Below are 18,451 nucleotides of genomic sequence, written 5' to 3'. Positions count from 1 at the left end.
TTTCTGTTCCATTGATGTATGTGTTTATTTTTGTGTCAGTACCATACGGTTTTGATCATTACAGCTTTGTAATATAACCTGAAGTCTGGAATTGTGATGCCTCCAGCTTTGTTTTTCTTTTTCATGATTGCTTTGGCTATTTGGAGTATTTTGTGGCATAATACACATTTTAGGTAGTTTTTTCCAGCTCTGTGAAAAATGCTGTTGGTATTTTGATAGGGATAGCATTGAATGTGTAGACTGCTTTGGGTAACATAGATATTTTAACAATATTTGTTCTTCCAATCCATGAGCATGGAATGTTTTTCCATTTCTTTGTGTTATCTTCAATTTCTTTTATTAGTGTTTTATAGTTTTCAGAATACAAGTGTTTCACTTCTTTGGTTAAGCTGATTCCTAGGTATTTTATTTTTATTTATTTTTTAAGATTATTTATTCATGAGAGACGCAGAGAGAGGCAGAGACATAGGCAGAGGGAGAAACAGGCTTCCTGCGGGAAGCCCAATGTGGGACTTGATCCCAGGACCCTGGAGTCATGACCTGAGCCAAAGGCAGATGCTCAACCACTGAGCCACGCACGCAGGCACCCAGTATTTTATTATTCTTGGTGCAATTGTAAATGGGATTGTTTTCTTCATTTCTCTTTCTGCTGTTTCATTATTAGTGTTTATTAGAAACACAACAGATTTCTGTACATTGATTTTGTATCCTGAAACCATACTGAGTTCCTTTATCATTTCTAGTAGATTTTTGGGAGAGTTTTTAGAGTTTTCTGTATATAGTATCACGTCATCTGCAAATATAGTTCATTCATTTTGATTGCTCTATGTCAGTAATTCTCAATTTGAGCCTGCATCAGAATAACCTGGAAAACTTGTCAAAACACATTGTTGGGCCCACCATAGAGTTTCTGATTTATTTGGTCTAGAGGAGGACCTGATAATGTGTATTTCTTGGGATGCCTGGGTGGCTCAGTGGTTGAGCATCTGCCTTTGGCTCAGGGCGTGATCCCGGGATCTTGAGATCGAGTCCCACATCAGGCTTCCTGCATGGAGCCTGCTTCTCCCTTTGCCTGTGTCTCTGCCTTTCCCTCTCTGTGTCCTTCATACATAAATAAAATCTTTAAAATATGTATTTCTTTTTAAAAATATTTTATTTATTTATTTATGAGAGACACACAGAGAGAGGCAGAGACACAGGCAGAGGGAGAAGCAGGCTCCTCTTCATGGAGCCTGATGTGGGACTCCATCCCGGGACTCTAGGATCACATCCTGGGCCAAAGGGAGGCGCTCAACCACTGAGCCACCCAGACGTCCCTCTTTTCTTTTTTTAAAAGTTTTATTTATTTAAGTAATCTCTGCACTCAATGTGGGGCTCCAATTCATGACCCAGAGATCAAGAGTCACATGCTCTTCTGACTGAGGCAGTCAGGAGCCCCTGATAATTCATATTTCTTTTTCTTCATTAAAATTTTTTTTTAAAGTAGGCTCCACACTCAATGTGGAGCCCAATGCGGAGCTTGAACTCATGACCCTGAGATTAAGACCTGAGCAGAGATCAAGAATCAGATGCCTAACTGACTGAGCCACCCAGGCACCTTGATAATTTTTTTTTTTTTATAATTTGTATTTCTAACAGCTTCCCAAGTAATGATGATATTCCTGGTCCTGGGATCACACTTTGAGACCCACTGCACTCTCTATTTATCCATGCTGCTGGGGATGGATCTTCAGGTTACCTACAATTTATGGCTATCATGAACAATGAATAATGCTCAAGGGCAATGGTTATAATCTGTTAGTCCCATCTGTTCCTGAGAACAAAGATCTTAGGTATTTTTGAGAAATTTTTGCTGGGATCTCCCAAAACCTTTTGGTACCTGGAGATCTCTCTATACATATCCATCACACAGAGACACAAACTGTACTATCCAGGGTTGTACTGGGTTGAATTGTGTTCCTTACAAAGATACACTGAAGTCCTGATCCACAGTGCCTTATCTGGAAATTGGATTTTTGCAGAAGTAATCAACTGAGGTCAAGCTGGAGTAGGGTGGATTAATCACGTTCATCCAATATGATTAGTGTCCTTGTAAGAAGAGAGGAAGAGACACATAGGCAAGATGGTCCTGTGAGCATGGCAGTGTTGGAGAAACTGGAGGGATGCATCTACAAGTCAAGGAATGTCAAGAATTGCTGGACCTACCACAAGCTAAAGAGCAAGGAAGGATCCTTCCTGTGAACTTCCAGGGCCCAGCCTGGCCCTGCTGACACCTGGATTTTAGACTTCTGGCTTCCAGAACTATGAGAGAAGTCACTTCTGTTGTTTTAAGCGCACCGGCTTGTGGTACTTTGAAATGTTATCCCTGGGAAACAAATATGAGGGTGGTCTGAAACTTGTTTTTCCCTCAAAGATGTGTCAAGTACATTTTCCTAAGCCAATCAGTGGGTTCCTTTGCACAGGGCCCATCAGGGCCTGATGCTCACCATACCGTCTCACCTTGTCACTGGCCTTGTTACCAGCCTCCTGGGTCCCTCTGGTATCTGCCCTTCCTTGGTGGTACCTGGAGAGATTTGTTTACTCAAGACTCTAAAAGCAATACAAGTGGAAGATGGACAGTGATGCGGGGCTACTAAATACACTTCGTGTTTTAGCATTTCCTATAAGTCAATGATGCGTTTACTTACAGCTACACACTTACACAGTTGCAATTCTGAAACTCAAAAAGCTCTGAAAAGGAAACATCTCTTCTTACTTCCTTTGATGGCAAACCTTGGCTGAGATGATGTGAGGACATTTGTAGCACTTACATTATTCCATTTACTGTGAAAATCATGTTTTCACTGCATAAATATCAGTGTTTGTGTCAGTTGGCCAGGGTCCCAAGAATAAAGTCACATAGGCTGAAGACTTAAACAACAAAAGTTTGTTTCTCAGGGTTCTGGAGGCTGACGTCCTCAGCATGTGGGCAGGTTTGGTGTCTTTCTGAAGCTTCTCTCCTGGCAGTGTGGACGACTGTCTTCTCCCTGTGTCCTCACATGGTCATTCTTCTGTTTGCATCCTAATCTTTTTTTTTTTTTTAAGATTTCTTTCTTTCTTTTTTAAAAAGATTTATTTATTTTTTCATGAGATACACGCACACACACGGGAGACAGAGACATAGGCAGAGGGAGAAGCAGGCTCCCTGCAGGGAGCCTGATGTGGTACTCAATCCGAGGACCCTGGGATCACGACCTGAACCAAAGGCAGACACTCAACCACTGAGCCACCCAGACGCCCATTAAGATTTATTTATTTGAGACTGAGAAAGAGAGAGAGAGAGAGAGAGAGAGAGAGAGAGAGAGAGAGAGAACAAGTAGGGGGAGGGGCAGAGGGAGAGGGAGAAGCAGGCTCCCTGCTTAGGGAGCAGGGAGCCTGACTCGGGGCTCCATCCTGGAACTCTGGGATCATGCATGACCTGAGCCAAAGGCAGATGCTTCACCTACTGAGCCACCCAGGCACCCCCTAATTTCCCTTTAAAATAAGGATTGAGGGGCGCCTGGGTGCCTCAGTGGGTTATGCGCCTGTCTTTAGCTCAGATTATGATCCCAGGGTCCTGGGATCCAGCCCGTGTCAGGTTCCCTGCTTACTGGAGAGTTTGTTTCTCACTCCCTCTGCTTTTGCACCCTGTTCATGCTCTCTATTGCTCTCGATTGCGCTCTCTCTCTCTCAAGTGAGTAAATAAAATCTTTAAAAATAAAATAGCATAAAATAGGGATTGGATTAGAGGCCATTCATATGACCTCATTTTACCTTAATGACCTTTTAAAATACCCTATCTCCAAATACAGCCATATTCTGAGCGGTTAGGTGGTTAGGACTTGAACACACAAATTTTGGGAGACACAATTCAGCCCATGGCAGTATTTAATCACAGGTACTGCCCCAGATCCAATGCAGGGTATTCCTTGACACAGGACATGTGCACTTTATCTCTAAGATCTAAAGAAGTCTGAGGTCTAGGGCACCTGTCTGGCCCTAGACTCACTCTGTAGAAGGATCTCTATTACACGCAGATCCTGAGAGCATCTAAGGTATAAAGTGGGTCATCTCTGACTGCTCCTTCTAGGGTCCAGATGAGGTAACCTGTGAAAAGTGACCTAGTCAGGGATGTTCTGTGAGCCACTGACACTCCTGAAATTTCCCATGCCTGGAGTCCTCCTCCACCCACAGCCCGGGCAGGACTTTGTGGCTTTCTATTTGGAATGAGTCCAGAATCCTCTGGCCATACCTAATTCTCTCCCGTGCTCCTGGCTAGGGCAGCTGAGGGTCAGAGGGGCCCCTTGGACTCAGGCCCATAAGTGGTCATTGCTATCACCTCCTCCACCCTTCATGGGCCTGGAATTGGTGTCAGCAGCCACATAGATGCCTCACCTTCCAGAGGACAGCATCCAGGAGTCTCTTTTCAGCTTTCCTTCAGGTTCTTCAAGATCTGCAGCTCCTTAGAAGGCTATAGTGGATACACCATCCTGTGTGTGGCTATGGCCTCCACTGGGTCCCATCTTAGGTCCCTCCAGCCTGATATATCAGTGCAGCCACCTGGACAAGGAGCCAGGGCCAGGGTGTTAGTCCCCAGTGACACTGGGAGAGGGACTTGAGCAATCCAAGTCATGGTTCTCATCAGTTAAGTAGAGTCAGGAACCCAGACCACATAATGTGCTAGAGGTTTCCAGGTCATGTCAGGTACCCAGGACAGAGGCTGGCACACACAGGAATGGCAATGAGGTTACACAGGAAGGGCCCCTAAGGCTGCCTCTGATGGCAAGGGACACTCTCCTGGACTGTTGGTCCCATGAGGCTAGGAGCTCATGCAGCTGAAGGTGCTGGGAATCCCCTTCAGGCTCCAACTCCCACCCCAGGTCCCTGTCCTAGGAGAATGTCACATGAGATCAGATACCTGCATCATTTCTGACACAGTCCATGGAGGGCCGCCCAGCAGCCATGAAGTGAGAAAAGAAAGAAATATTCAGCAGATCCTGCCACCTGCTCTCAGCATCCAGCCTGTTGGGGCTCAGGACTCAGGTCAGCCTGCTCTTTCTATGACTCCTGCCCTGGCCTGGGGGTAACCTTTCCATAGCCATTCTGAATGTACACCAGGCTCCCATAACACCCAGGGGCTCTGAAGGCCCCCTGACCTTGAAGTACCCTTCCCTACACCCCATCAGGAGGCACAAATTAGGCCCACAAGTAACACTGGTGGCCTGGGTGAGAGGGGATGGGGCCTGTGTGGCAGGTGCCTTTGCTTTCTTGCTGGGTATTTCACTGCCTTATGGGAGCTTTCTGAAGACTCCTGCACATGCATGGGGAGTGTGGATGTATGCACAGATATCACCCAGGTTGGGTGAGGCCAGCTCTAGCGCCTGAGGAGACAGTGTGGGTTTGTATAATGCAATTTTTATTTAAAGCACAACAAACCTCCCAACCTGACCATTTTCTATATTAGCCTATCAGGTGGGCAGCTGTTCATCCCCCATCCCTCCATGCTGCTTTTCTATGTCTTAGGTCATCTTCCTTTTCTTGGGGTCCCTGGGGCCTCAGAGCCTGCCCTGGGCTTACTGCTATGAAAGTGAACGAAGAATGTCCGGATTTCCTTCGGGTAGATGGTGACCTTGGTGCCTTGCAGGGGTGTTGAGTGAGAGCTGGGGCTGCCTGGGGGAGCAGAAGCGGTCTGTCCTTAGAGGTACCTGCTTCCCCAGGACGTTTCCACCCAGCAGCCCCCTCATATACCGCACCTGCCTCCACTCTGTTGTGGCTTCTTCATGAAGGCCCTTGGGTGCCCTCCTCCTGCTGGGACTCCCACTGCCATGGGCTCCCTTGCATTCTTGCCTTCCCATGAGGGTAATAGGTAGGTGGTCCTGGCCATACATGGCCTCATTCCCCATAGGGTATAACATTCAATGCCTAAAGCTTTCTCCCTCAGGTCATCTGGTGGTGCCTGCTCTTTGTATTACCGGGTTCCACTAAATTCAACCATGGGAGGGAAACTTCTTCATCCATTCGTCCACCCACCTGTCCAACCATCCACCCATCCAAGATCCATCAGTCTGTCCAAGAATCCATCCTTTTCACTCATTCAAACACTGACACTTTCATAGACCTATCCATCCATCAACCATCCATCCATTCATCCATCTATCCATCCATCATCTATTCATCCATCCATCATCCTCATCCATCTACACATCTACCTATTCACTCAACCATCCAGCTACCCATCCATCCATCCATCCATCCATCCATCCATCCATCCATCCATTATCTATTCATCCATCTATCATCCTCATCCATCTACACATCTACCCGTCCATCCATCCATCCATCCATCCATCCATCCATCCATCCATTAATCCACCCATTCATCATCTTATCCATCATCCATCAACCATCTAGCAATCCATCTACCCATCCATCTATGTATTCTTCCATCCATCCATCATCCATCCATCCATCCATCCATCCATCCATCCATCCATCCACATGACTAAATGTCCAGCTATGTAGTTGGCACTATGCTATGTGCAGTGCACAGAGAAGATCCACAACAAACAGGAAAGAGGGGGAGAGGACAGCAGAGGAGGAAACTGATCCAGCTTTGGACTCCATAGAAGCTTGAGTAGGAGCAGGCCAGAGGGAAAGGCACAGGGCCTTGCAGGCAGAGGGAACAGCATGGGAAAGACCGAGAGGCACAAAATGCCTGTAGTCCCCCAGAAGCTGATGGTGTGTGCAGTGTGAGGCACAGCATGGCAGATGTCAGAACCCCCTGGGATATGCTTGCCAGGTCATGACTCAGCCAGGACAGAGGCAGGGGGTGTGGTCTACGGACACACATGCAGGCATGCCCACACACACTGACCTGTGTAGATTCAGGAGGGGACAGATTCAGAGAAGCTAAGGAGCCTGCTCAAGGTCCCATAGGCCATAAGGGGCAGGGCTGGATCTAACAGGTTGGCCCAACCTCTGAGCCAGGCTGGGGGCTGCCGGGATTCCCAGGCAAGGCCTGAACCAGGAGCTTCCAAACCTCTGTGGTGGGGAGGCTCTTGTCTCTTCCAGCTCCAGCAGTGGAGTGTGTTCACATCCCAGGTCCTGTCAGTGAACGCTCCTCCACTGCCCCACGGACCCCAGCCCCTGCAGAGATAGGAGCACAGAGAGGGTGAGCTACCCCGAGCCCCAGATCAGAGCAGGTAAAGCAGGAGTGGGGGGGGGCAGTCTCACCCTGGGCACAACACACTTCCTCCTTAATTCTTACTGCAGATCCCCAGACAGGAACTGTGTCCCCATTTTAGAGATGAGGACACACATGCATTTTTTATTTAAAGCACAACAAACCCCCCAACCTGACCATTTTCTATATTAGCCTATCAGGTGGGCAGTTGTTCATCCCCCATCCCTCCATGCTGCTTTTCTATGTCTTAGGTCATCTTCCTTGGATGCCAGGACCAGCATGCTTCCCCAGTCACTGCAATGGAGGAGCACACTTGGGGGTGGTGGACACAGGAGCTGCCTCCAGCATCCAGACCCCTTCTACCTGGTATGGCTCAGCGGGCAGTCCCAGGGATGAGGCCAGGCATCCTTATCCCTCCCCTGTGCCAAGTAAGCATCCTTATCCCTCCTCCTGTGCAGGGAGGGAGGCAGGTGGCCCATTCTGGCCTGAAAGAAGGGAGCCTCTGTTGTCCAGGAGGTGGGAAGGTTCTGGAGAAGCTTCCGGGAGAAGAAAGCACAGAGGGGCAAGGCCCTTTTTGCCTCTACCTTTCCAGCTTCTGCCAATATATCTGCTTGGGAGGTCCATGAGGTGGGTGACCACAGGGACAAGCAGAAGCAAAGAGTCAGCACGCTGACGAAGGCCGGCAGCAGGACAATGTGACTCAGCAAGGGAGCAGAGGAAGGAGAAACAACAAGAATGAAGGAAGAGGGGGTGAGGTGCCCCTGCGCCCCCAACAGCACCCACTCCAGGTTGAGCCAGAGCTCCCACAGCCATCTCTTTGCCCACATCTTTGCCAGAGGGGATTTTCACCTTGGGCTTGTCTCCCTGCTGGGCCTTCAGGCCACAGCCAGGAGGCCTGTCCCAGGGATCTGAGGGCACTTATCTGCAGATTGACCCTCACTGGCTGAGACAGGACTGGGTCCTTGCCTTCCTCATACAGGTGGTGGAGCCGCAGCAGGACACGGCGAAGGTCAGCCTTGGCCTTCCCTCGATGGCCTTCAGGGACAGAAGGACCCACATTGGCCCCAAATCCTCTAGTCCGGGCCCAGCACTTCCTACCCTCCACCTCCCTGGGAGGCAGCTGACCCGGTCCCTCCTTGATGACAAGGAAACCAGGCTCAGAGAGGTCTGGTCACTTGCCCAAAGACACAGCTGGTGGGCACCAGACGGAGGATTACAGCCCAGATCTGGCAGCCTCCAAGGCCTCCCCCCACACCCAGGGACTAATGCTGAGGGGTGCCTGCAAGTCTCTGCCCTCGTCTGCTGCTGTGCTCCTCACTAGGCTCATCCTTAAGCCTCCCAGTGCCTGCTGGACTGCTCTTCCCTGCACCCTGAGTGCTGTAGTGTGGCCCCAACCCTCCCAGGTCAAGGCACAGGGAGCAGGAGGGATGTAGCCCTTGCACAAACTTCTTTATCCCCGGGAAGGAGGAAGCAGGTGCTGAATATGGCCTCCATCAGCTGGGGACCCTGGTGGCCACAGTGACAAGGGCCATTTGCTGAGCCGACTGGACCTGTGGCACAGAGGAGAGAGGAACGAGGCTGTGTTGGGTCGGGGGAATGTGGGCTCCTGGGTCCTGTAGAACAAGGGGTTTGTAAAATCTCTTGGATGTGTTCCAGGGCGGTGGTTGTGGATTCAAGCCCCAGGGTCAGGAACGTTGTCTGTGTCGGGTTGGGGGTGGGGGTGGGGGTGGGGTTGATGTCCATGACCACATACCTACTTGATAAGGTGGCCCTGAGCTCGGGGACAGCAGTGAGGGTGTCTCACTGCATCCCTGAGGCTCCTATCCCTCTGTCTCTTACTCACTGTTACCCAGGGAGGAGGGACTTTCATTCAGTGAGTCTGGGGACACCCCCAGGCCAGACCCCTCTCCTCCTATTGGGAGCCAGCTGTCTAGAGGAGACCAGTTGTCTTGTGTGTGGCCACACACAGAAGGGGGAAGGGAATGCTCCTCCTTGTAGGAGAGGCTGCTGGTCCAGGGTCCTCTATGACAAGGGGGGATCCTGATGATGGGGTTCAGTGTTAGAAAGCTCCTTGGCTACAGACATGTGCCAGGGTCCCAGAGATCCACTAGATCAGATGGTGTTATCTGGCCTGTTGCCTCTTCCTTCCTTCCCTCCTTCTTAATTTGAGGATTCCTACTGAGCCATCTTTGGTGCCTGCCAGGCCCTGGTGGGGCTCTGGGGACAAGAGGGTGCCTGCGGGGCAGCCAGCCCTGCCTGTGAGCTGCTCACAGTGCCAAGGGGAAGATAAGGTGCAGCTGGAGCTTTGGCAACAGGATGAGTCAGTTCATGGCAGGTGTCATCTCCATCAGGCCGGGCTGGGGGCTTATTGTGAACATTAATGTCACTGGCTGGTGACTTGGCAGCTTCCCTGTCTAGTCTGAGAACTCTGTGAGTCCAGGGTCCTTGCCTACCATCGTCTCTGCTGATTACCCACTGCCTGGCACAGGAGACAGTTGTTCAGTGAATGAATGGAAGCCCCGGATAGTCAGGCTTCCTGAGTTCAGAGGATGAGTGGGACTCAGTTGTTCCCAGCTCCAGGAGGAGTCCCTGAGGAAGCAGACTCCACGGCAGGCTGAGCATCCGGCAAAGGTGGACGATGGTTGGGGTTTGGTGGTGGGGATAGAAGGGATCCTCAGAGACTGGGTGTGGACAGGTCCTCCTCTGGGGCCCTGCCGACTGGGTGTCCTGCCTACTGAGGGACACCGGTCCCCCCACTGCCTCTCTGTGGGCCTGGGTCTCCCCATTGGGCAGATAAGGGGAACAGGGGACCATGCAGAGCCAGGACAGCTCTGAGAGGAGCCCACTTTGTCCGGTGATGGGCGTGGGGCCAGGTTGACATGGGGAGGGAGGAGTGACTCTGGTTCCCTGGACACCCGGCTCACGTTTCTGGAGATCCTGCAGGTGCTCCGTGTGGTTGGAGCTGTAGTTCCAGCCCGGGATGCTCAGGATCTGCAGGTGAAGACTTGGGGGCAGGGTCACGGCTTCTTGCTGCTGCTGGGGGCCTGGAAAAATCTGGGCAGACTCTGCAGGGCAGACACACAGAGCCAGGACAAGGATTGGGCCCCGCGCCTCCTCCTGGCACTGGGAGCTGTGCACACTCTGGCCCCCATTCCGGGCAATCCGGCTCCTGCCAACTCGTGCCCCTGAGAGAGGACAGCCTGAAGCCCCTGCTGGTCCAAGCGCCTCGGGCACCCCCGTCTAGCCTTTGCTCACGGACATCCTTCCACCTGAATGCCTTCCCTCCCAAACGGCCAGGGGCCCACACCACAGAGTCTAAGAGTTGGAAGGATCCTGAATCTCTAGTCCAGCTGTTTCCAAGTACAGATGGGGAGACGACCGCCCAGAGAGGTGATGTGGTTTGTTCTAGATCACAGGGCAGGTTCACACAGAGCCTCGGTTTCAATTCAACCTCTGGGATGTCAGCTCCTCCCTTGTTTTGTCATTCCTGGTCCCCTGCTCAGAAGCACCCAAGGCCTTCCTTCCAGGAGATGCCCTTTCAGCCCTGGGCTCAGCTGGGACACGGTCCCGCCCCGCCCTCCGGCCACAGTGATTGGTCTGGGGTCAGGCCAGGTGCTCCTCTCAGCACCAATCAGAAGCTTTCCCTGGGACTCCAGCACCTGAGCCTGGAAAGGTGAGGCTGGGTCCCTTTTGGTGAGGGGACACGCAAGGCACAGCGGTTCACAGCCTCATCCCTGTAGGAGGAGTAGAAGGTCTGCAGGCAGGGAGCAGGACAGCTGAGAGTGTGGGGGGGAGGGTGGCATCATGAAGGTTCCAGCCTCTGAGCACCATGGCACCCCTGCCCTTCCCCACAGCCTGTGCCCACACCTCGCAACAGAGCCTCCTGGTGGCTCAGCCAGTGAACGCTCAGTTTCTCTCCCCTTCAATCAAGAGAGACCGGGGAGGGGGGCAGTGTGAGATGCCGACCTAGTCTCGGGGCCCACTCAGACAGGATGACATCCCCATCAGAGAAAGGGGCTCCCAGCCTCCTGGAAGGGACCACGGACAGAGCCTGGAGCAGCCCGACTTGCTGGTGCATCAGATCCCCCTCTCAGGAGCCCGAGACCCAGAGGTGGCCAGGCAGGCAGCTAAAGGCAGTCCTGGAGGGATGACGGTGAACACCTGCTCCCCACAGACCCCCAGCTGCCTTGCCCCCATCCCATATCCCAGGCCTCCTGTGCTGCTGCTCTGATTCCAGGATTTGCCCAGCTCCGCCCAACCAGCAGCCCCTTCAGTTTCTGTCACTTACAAACAAGAGAAACTCAACTGTTGCCCTCGAAGTGGACCCCAATCTTCTCCAGGCTTTTGGTCCCCGAAGCACCAAGCCCCCACTCTGCTCAGTCCCATTGCCTCTGCTCCCTGAAGCCTGGATCTGTATGAGCATGGCCCCCCAGCCCATAGCTCAGGAGAAATCCTGCAGGAGAGGCCTGGCCCTTGCCCATCCTCAGTGTGCAGCACACAGCAGGCACTCAGCCCGTGTTTTGTGCACGTGTGAGCAGCAGCCTGCCCGCTTCTACAGCCCTGGGAGGGTCCTGCTCTAAAACTGAAACAAGGATAAATCATAACCACATTCTCTTCCAAACCTCTCAAGTGAGTAGAGAGGAACAGTTCAAGGATTAAGGGAAGGATACGAACTGTATCTAAATGATTCATTCTTTAAAAGCTGCTGCAGAGTACCATATTTACACATGATCATTACTTATTGTTTCTCATCTTCAATTATTTCTGTAAAGACATAGGCGGTTTTAAATCTGAAGAAGTCTGACCGAGGGACCTCTGGGTGGCTCAATGGTTGAACATCTGCCTTTGGATCAGGGCGTGAATCCCAGTGTCCTGGGTATAAGTTCCACATTAGGGTCCCCGCAGGGAGCCTGCTTCTCCCTCTGCCTGTCTCTGCCTCTCTCTATGTGTTTATCATGAATAAATAAATAAAGTCTTAAAAAAAAAACCAACGAATTTTGAGTGGAGGCAATGCATGAATTTTGCACATCAGACCATGAACTTGAACTAACCTTGCCTGGTGACAGCACACCCAGAATCAAATAAAACAAGTCTTTTAATGTTGATCTACTAGGGGTGAAGCCATCGAGCCATACATGTCATATTATGGAAGATAAAGAGTCATCAGAGCAGAAAGTGAGGGATACTCAGGGAGAGGATACAAAGCGGAATCTGTGTGATTCTCAGAAGTGCTCGCTACTCCATGTATAAGCTTGGGTGAAGCCTGAAAGTATTTGCACACACTTTGCCCACACATTAAACGAGGGCTTGGATCAGAGACCCCTGAGCTCGTTTCTGATCAAAGTTTCCAGATCATGGTGGCCCACACGGTCCCCAGGTCCATCCCAGCCAGGGGGGCTCATTCTGGGGTGAACACTCCCTTACCATTCAGCTCTCTTAATAGCACTACGGGTGCACGCTGCAGCGCTAGCCCACACCTCTGACGCAGGCGGGTGGTGAGAGACTGGGGTCCCAGCAGGAGCCAGAGCACAGGGTAGACAGTGGAGGTGTCATTCAGGGTGAGATCATAATCCAGAGCCCAATCAAAATTGTTCCAAAGCCGGCGATGGAGCATGACCTGCAGGGAAGAGCTATCTGACCAGCCCCCCCCGATCACCTGCTCCCACCCCTGGGTGATCAGCAGGGCCCACTTCCTACCTCCACCTGCCCGTTCTCTTGGCTGGACACGCCGTGTGCCTGCTTGGACAGCAGCACCAGCCTGCTTCTGCCGTCCTCAATGAAGGCGGACTGAGCCATGGGGTAGTAATTCTGTGGACACAAACATTGCCAGGCTGGCGGTTGGGGCAGAGGACAGGAAGGCCTCTCGGTCCGGGTCCCCCTCCGGCCACCCCACACCCTCCACCCCACGCACAGAGCACCAGCTCAGGGTGGAGAAGGGAGACAGAGGTTAGAGGCTCTGACGTTGGACACCAACAGACTGTCACTCCAATCCAGCTCCACTGCTTCTGACCATATGAGCTGGGGACTAAGCCCACTCAAGCTCGGTTTCCCCACCAGTACAAAGGGCCCAAAGACACACTGTGCACAGTCCTGCAGGAGTGAGGAGGGGGTGTGTGTGGTCCAGCCTGATAGGGGAGCTGGGTGGAGAGTTGCTCCAGAGAGAAAGGGCCATGTGTGTTCTGGGAGAGCGGCCCCTGTCCCCAGGTCAGTGCTCTGCTGGAGCCAGATGTCCCGGGTGGACCCATGGGAACTGTCAGCAGCCTCTGCACAGCAGGTGAGGGCTAGCAGGTAGGGACGAAGGGACCTGAGCTCAGAAGCAGAGGAGGGTGGGGACACATGCCTCTGGGTCCCCTCAGGAGGAAAAAGAACTGATTACTGAGGGCACAGGAGGCCCCCAGTGGGGGCTTCACCTGGATTGTCCCCCCTGACCCTCACAGCCCTGGGTTTGTTCCCTTTCTCGGGTCTGCAGGGAGTCATAGGGAGGCCGGCCCAGCTCGCCCAGGATCACAGGGCCAGAGGCCTAGGACGTGGGAGCCCATCTGGCTTCTGGCAATGCTCAGTGCTTGGAAGAAGCTGCCAGGGAAAGTCTCTGCCACAGCACCTGGGATGGGTCAGGCACACTCAACCTGAATCTCAGAACACCCCACACGGGGCGTTCATTCTCCACAAGAGGAAACCGAGGCACAGACAGGGACAGGGACAGTCTAGTGCATGTGGTGGCCCCGGATTTCAGACACTGCAGGTGGCCCAGCCTGGGCCTCGCTCCTAACGGCACAGGTGGGCAAGGGGGCTCTGCTGGAGTTTTGTCCAGAGGCCTCTGCCGCTCCATGGTGAAGCTGCAATGGGCCTCCTCCTCCTGTCTTCTGGAAAAGCACCATCGGGGATCACCCCCCACTCCCCTCCGTGCTCCGGGACCGCAGAGCAAACAGGCAGCCTAGAGCATACCAGGGCGATGCCATTGCTCGAGTATTTCTGGAAGACTCTCCGCTGCATCTGGTAGCCGTTGTTGTCTGAGTGGAGGACCTGCTGGTTGTGGAGACTGGTGCTGGTCCTCAGGATGGCCTCACGGTTCAGCTCCAAGGGGCCCACCCGGTACTCCTGCTCGATGCGCCGGCACAGCAGCTCCGCTCCCTGGGCCAGGGGCACGTGGGCGAGCCGGGAGTAGATGGCATATGTGTGATTCCTGTCCCCCACCTTGCTGGTGCAAAATAGGGAATGGGTGGCTCAGGCTCTGGGTTCCTTTTTTTTTTGTTTTGTTTTCTGGGTTCCTTTTGAATGCCCCTCCCTCCCCTCACTCTCTCTCCCTCCTCCTTCACTCCTTCCCTCCCTCCCTCCTTTCTTCCCTCATCCAGGGCAGGGGGGCAGGGGGGTAGGGAGCATTACTCATCAACATAATAGGAAGAACCTGGCCCCCCGATAATGTGGAGCTGGGATAACGTGGAGCTGGGGTGCCTCACCCGGATGGCTTAGGTGTGTGCTCTCATGAAAACACAAGAGTCCCCTCATTGTCCCTGTGGGTTCCTGTCCCAGCTCTGAACCTGGACACCCCATATGAGGTCCAGCATGTGCGATGGAGCCAGGATGCCCTAGGCCAGAGCAATCACGTCTTCCTCAAGCTCCCAACCAGAAGGACCATGTGCCAAGCATGGGCCCAGGAGCAGGGATCCGGCATAAACATGGACCCTCATTTCCTCCCACACCTGCTGGCGACCACCAAGGAGCCCGAGCCCACCTGTAGAAATATTGCCGGATCTCAGTCATGAGCTTTCCCGCCACAATCTGCCTTCCCACACTGTTCCATGGGCGCTGTGCTGACTGGGTGGGTGTAAATATGTAGTTATTAGAAATGCTGTCCTTCAAACTATGATTGTTGACATGGTATTCCATGAACTCCTGGGTCACCCGCACTGTGCAGTTACTCCCTCTACAAAGACAAGAAACGGGACACAGCATTATCTTCATGCACACATGTCCCAAGCATCGTCCTCTCATCTGGAAGCCCGTAACAAGCACTCTATGCACCAACCTCCACCAGAAGCAAAGTGATCTCTGCAGAGCCTCAGTGACAGTCAGGAGGCCATTCGGTCACACTGGTGCACTTGCCTCAGATAAAGCCCCTGGGACTCGCCCCTCCCCTGAGCCAAAGCTGCCTTAGATCTTTCCATGGGCCAGTGGGGATCCCAAAACAGGAGGGGGACAGGGGCCTCACAACATGCCCCTGAGAGTCAACGAGAAGCAGTCATGCTGCCCCAGAGGAATCGTCCCACGGAATGGTGCCTGCTTATCAGGTGGCCAGCATTGGTGGTTGGGTCACTGGATAAATGGATGAACAAGAAAGATAGAGGATGCTTGGATGGATGGACAGATGGATGGGTTAGTGAGTGATGGATGGGTTGTGGGTGGTTGGATAGATGGATGAACAAAATTAGTGGATGGATGGTGGTTGGATGGATGGATAGATCGAGGGTGAGGGATCGGTAGATGGGTAAGTAAGGAGATGGATGGATGAATGGTTTAGTGGTTGGTGGCTAGATATCCTGCGTCTTTTGATGGGATCATTAAGCCCATTCACGTTCAGAGTTACTATTGAAAGATATTAATTTAGTGTCATCATAATGCTTCTTCAGTCCCTGTTTTTCTGGATTATATCTTTGGACTTCCTCTTTCTTTTAGAGTCCCCCTTAATATTTCTTGCAGAGCCGGTTTGGTGATCACATATTCTTTCAGTTTCTACCTACCTTGGAAGCTCTTTATCTCTCCTATTCTGAATGAGAGCCTTGCTGGATAGAGTATTCTTGGCTGGATATTCTTCTCATTTAGGACCTTGAATATATCCTGCCAGCTCTTTCTGGCCTGCCAGGTCTCTGTGAAGACATCTGCTGTTAATCTCATATTTCTCCCCATATAAGTTAGGGATCTCTTATCTCTTGCTGCCTTAAGGATTTTCTCCTTATCTTTGGAATTTGCAAGTTTCACTATTAAATGTCGAGGTGTTGAACAGTTTTAATTGATTTTAGGGGGGGACCTCTCTATCTCCTGGATCTGAATGCCTGTTTCCCTCCCCAAATTAGGGAAGTTCTCAGCTATGATTTGTTCAAATATGCTTTCTGGTCCTCTGTCTCAGCGCCCTCTGGAACCCCAATTAAATGTAGATTTTTCCTTCTGAGGCTGTCATTTATTTCCCTTAACCTTTCCTCATGGTCTTTTAATTATTTTTCTCTTTTTCCTCAGAGGATACTTCTGTCAGGGACCCGCCCCTGCTTCACATCCACTGTCCTGGGAAGTGCTGCTGGGATGCTCCAGGCACCCTCCGTTCTCTGCACCAGAGTGGGACTGGGATTAGCTGAGGCTCTACCTACCAGTGAAGCCTCTTGTCCAGCCCCCTCTGAAGGACTCTAAGGTCTACCCATTTCACCCCAGTGACACATCTGCCAGTGACTCCCTCAGGTGAGCATGCCAATGTCACGTCCAGCGTGACCCTTTCTGGCTGGGTATGACAAGTCACAGGATTTCTCAGATCTCACTTTTCCTATCTGTACAGTGGGGACAAGTGGAGACGGAAGATCGGAACCACTTGTTATGGGGCAGCCACCGTGCCCAGCACCTTATGTACATTATCACATTCAGTAGCCTCGCCACCCTGGGGTGGGCATGAATTTCTCATTGTCCAGGGAGGGAATTATGCTCAGAGAGGGCAGTCCTGAGCCTGAAGCCACCGGCAGAGGAGGACTGAATCCACACAGGACACTAACGCCTCTCCTGTCTGCCCTTTACCCTCTGCCCTTTGGCTCTAAAGCCTACTGAACCCACCAGCTGAGCGTTGTCAGGACGTGATTCTAGCCTTGGTCCAGTGTCCACACACACCCACCACCTCAGTGTTCTCCTCTGGAAAGTGACCTCTAGCGACCAGGGGCTGGGGAAGTGCACTACACAGGAGGTTTCAACCTGACATCATGCTGAGAGGTGTGACATTACCTCGGAGACTGCCCAGCGGAGCCTCTGGAGCTGCTTCAGGGCCCAGGCCAGGTCCAGGTGCTGGTGGGGGGCAGGCCACATGTAGCGTGTGAACATGGACTCCCCGGCATACAACAGAGCACTGGCTCGCCTCGCCAGCGCCTTGAGCCCACTGCGGGAGGCGTAGAAGCCCGTCCAGGCCTGAAATGGATCTGGAGAGAAGAGCTGGCAGTTGGCATGAGTCTCCCTGGCGTGGGGGCTTCCAGACCCCAAGCCCAGTAAAGCTGGGGAAACTGGAGCCTGGTGTCTGGCTCTGCCTGGGTCACCTATAGAGGCAGCCAGAGACTCCTGTCCAGCCAGGCCAGGAATGGCCCGCGGATCCCTGTTGTGGGGGCTGGGGCAGGTGGGAGGATCAGGCTGGGCTGGGCCAGGCCTGGGATGGGGGACCAGACAGTCCAGGGAGGACCTGGGAATTTGAAGAGCCTGTGAGCCAAGGGCCTGGGAGACCTCTGAGGAGTGCAGGGGGAGGTGGGAGCCCAGCAGGCAGCACCAGCTGGCACGTGCTCTGAGTGCTGGCAGAGGCCTTTGCCTGTGACTCAGGGGAAGCCTGCAATCAGTGGGGTTCCACTGGCAGCCCAGGGAGCTGGGATGGGGGATTGCTGAGGGATTCCCTAGCTGCTGTGCTGACCTGCACCCAGAGGATGACGCCTGTTCTGGGCTCTGGTGAGAGGAGGGGGTGCGGGGTGCCTCCCCAGGCCCTGGCTGGGTCTCACAAGTTGCTTGACTCTTCCCACTGTTCTTGCCCCCTGCCTCCTCCCAGGTTGGCCTGTGTCCCCATTCCCTGACCTTCCCCACACGGCCTGAGGACACCAGGAAGGGTAGCCCCACGGGCCCGGAGAAAGGCCACAGGCCATGGGGTCAGGTGGACGTGCTGTCCACAGCCCCTCCAGCAGGCTGAGTGTCCTGGCCAGGCAGGGGCTCTCCATGTGACCCATCAAAGTAGCTCCTCCCATCTTCTCTGTAACCATAGTCACATTGAAGGATATCCTCTTACCTCCAGCACTGGCCAGCTCTCCGTCCACAAGATCTAAATTGTCCTGTTCTCAGAATAATGAAGCCCCACATTCTCACCACACAGACAACAAATCAACTTATGGGCAAACCAGGGCAGTGCCTGTCCAGATCCACCTGTATCAGGGCCCACCATGGCATCTCTTTGGAAGGGGAAGGAAATTGGGAAGATAAGCAAATGGAAGCTGAGGAGCCCTTCTACAAGTGTCCCGCCCACACCCTAGG

At 52.8% G+C, this 18,451-nt stretch overlaps 1 protein-coding gene across 1 annotated transcript in view; it reads right to left on the bottom strand.

The window, feature by feature from the left end:
• Nucleotides 1-4,438: 4,438 nt before the first annotated feature.
• LOC119871306 (epididymis-specific alpha-mannosidase-like) overlaps nt 4,439-18,451 on the bottom strand; it is a 30,742-nt gene continuing 16,729 nt past the window's right edge. The window contains 11 exon segments of the mRNA XM_038533694.1: nt 4,439-4,578; nt 4,937-5,688; nt 7,058-7,164; nt 7,786-8,236; nt 10,126-10,266; nt 12,626-12,818; nt 12,899-13,009; nt 14,147-14,399; nt 14,934-15,125; nt 15,940-15,995; nt 17,177-17,367. Coding sequence (XP_038389622.1) covers nt 7,902-8,236; nt 10,126-10,266; nt 12,626-12,818; nt 12,899-13,009; nt 14,147-14,399; nt 14,934-15,125; nt 15,940-15,995; nt 17,177-17,367 — 1,472 coding nt within the window. The 3' untranslated portion in view covers nt 4,439-4,578; nt 4,937-5,688; nt 7,058-7,164; nt 7,786-7,901.

This window comes from Canis lupus, chromosome 3 (assembly GCF_011100685.1).
Source record: "Canis lupus familiaris isolate Mischka breed German Shepherd chromosome 3, alternate assembly UU_Cfam_GSD_1.0, whole genome shotgun sequence".
Taxonomy (NCBI): domain Eukaryota; kingdom Metazoa; phylum Chordata; class Mammalia; order Carnivora; family Canidae; genus Canis; species Canis lupus.
Note: the sequence above shows the minus strand (reverse complement) of the source record. Positions and strands in the feature narration are given on the sequence as shown.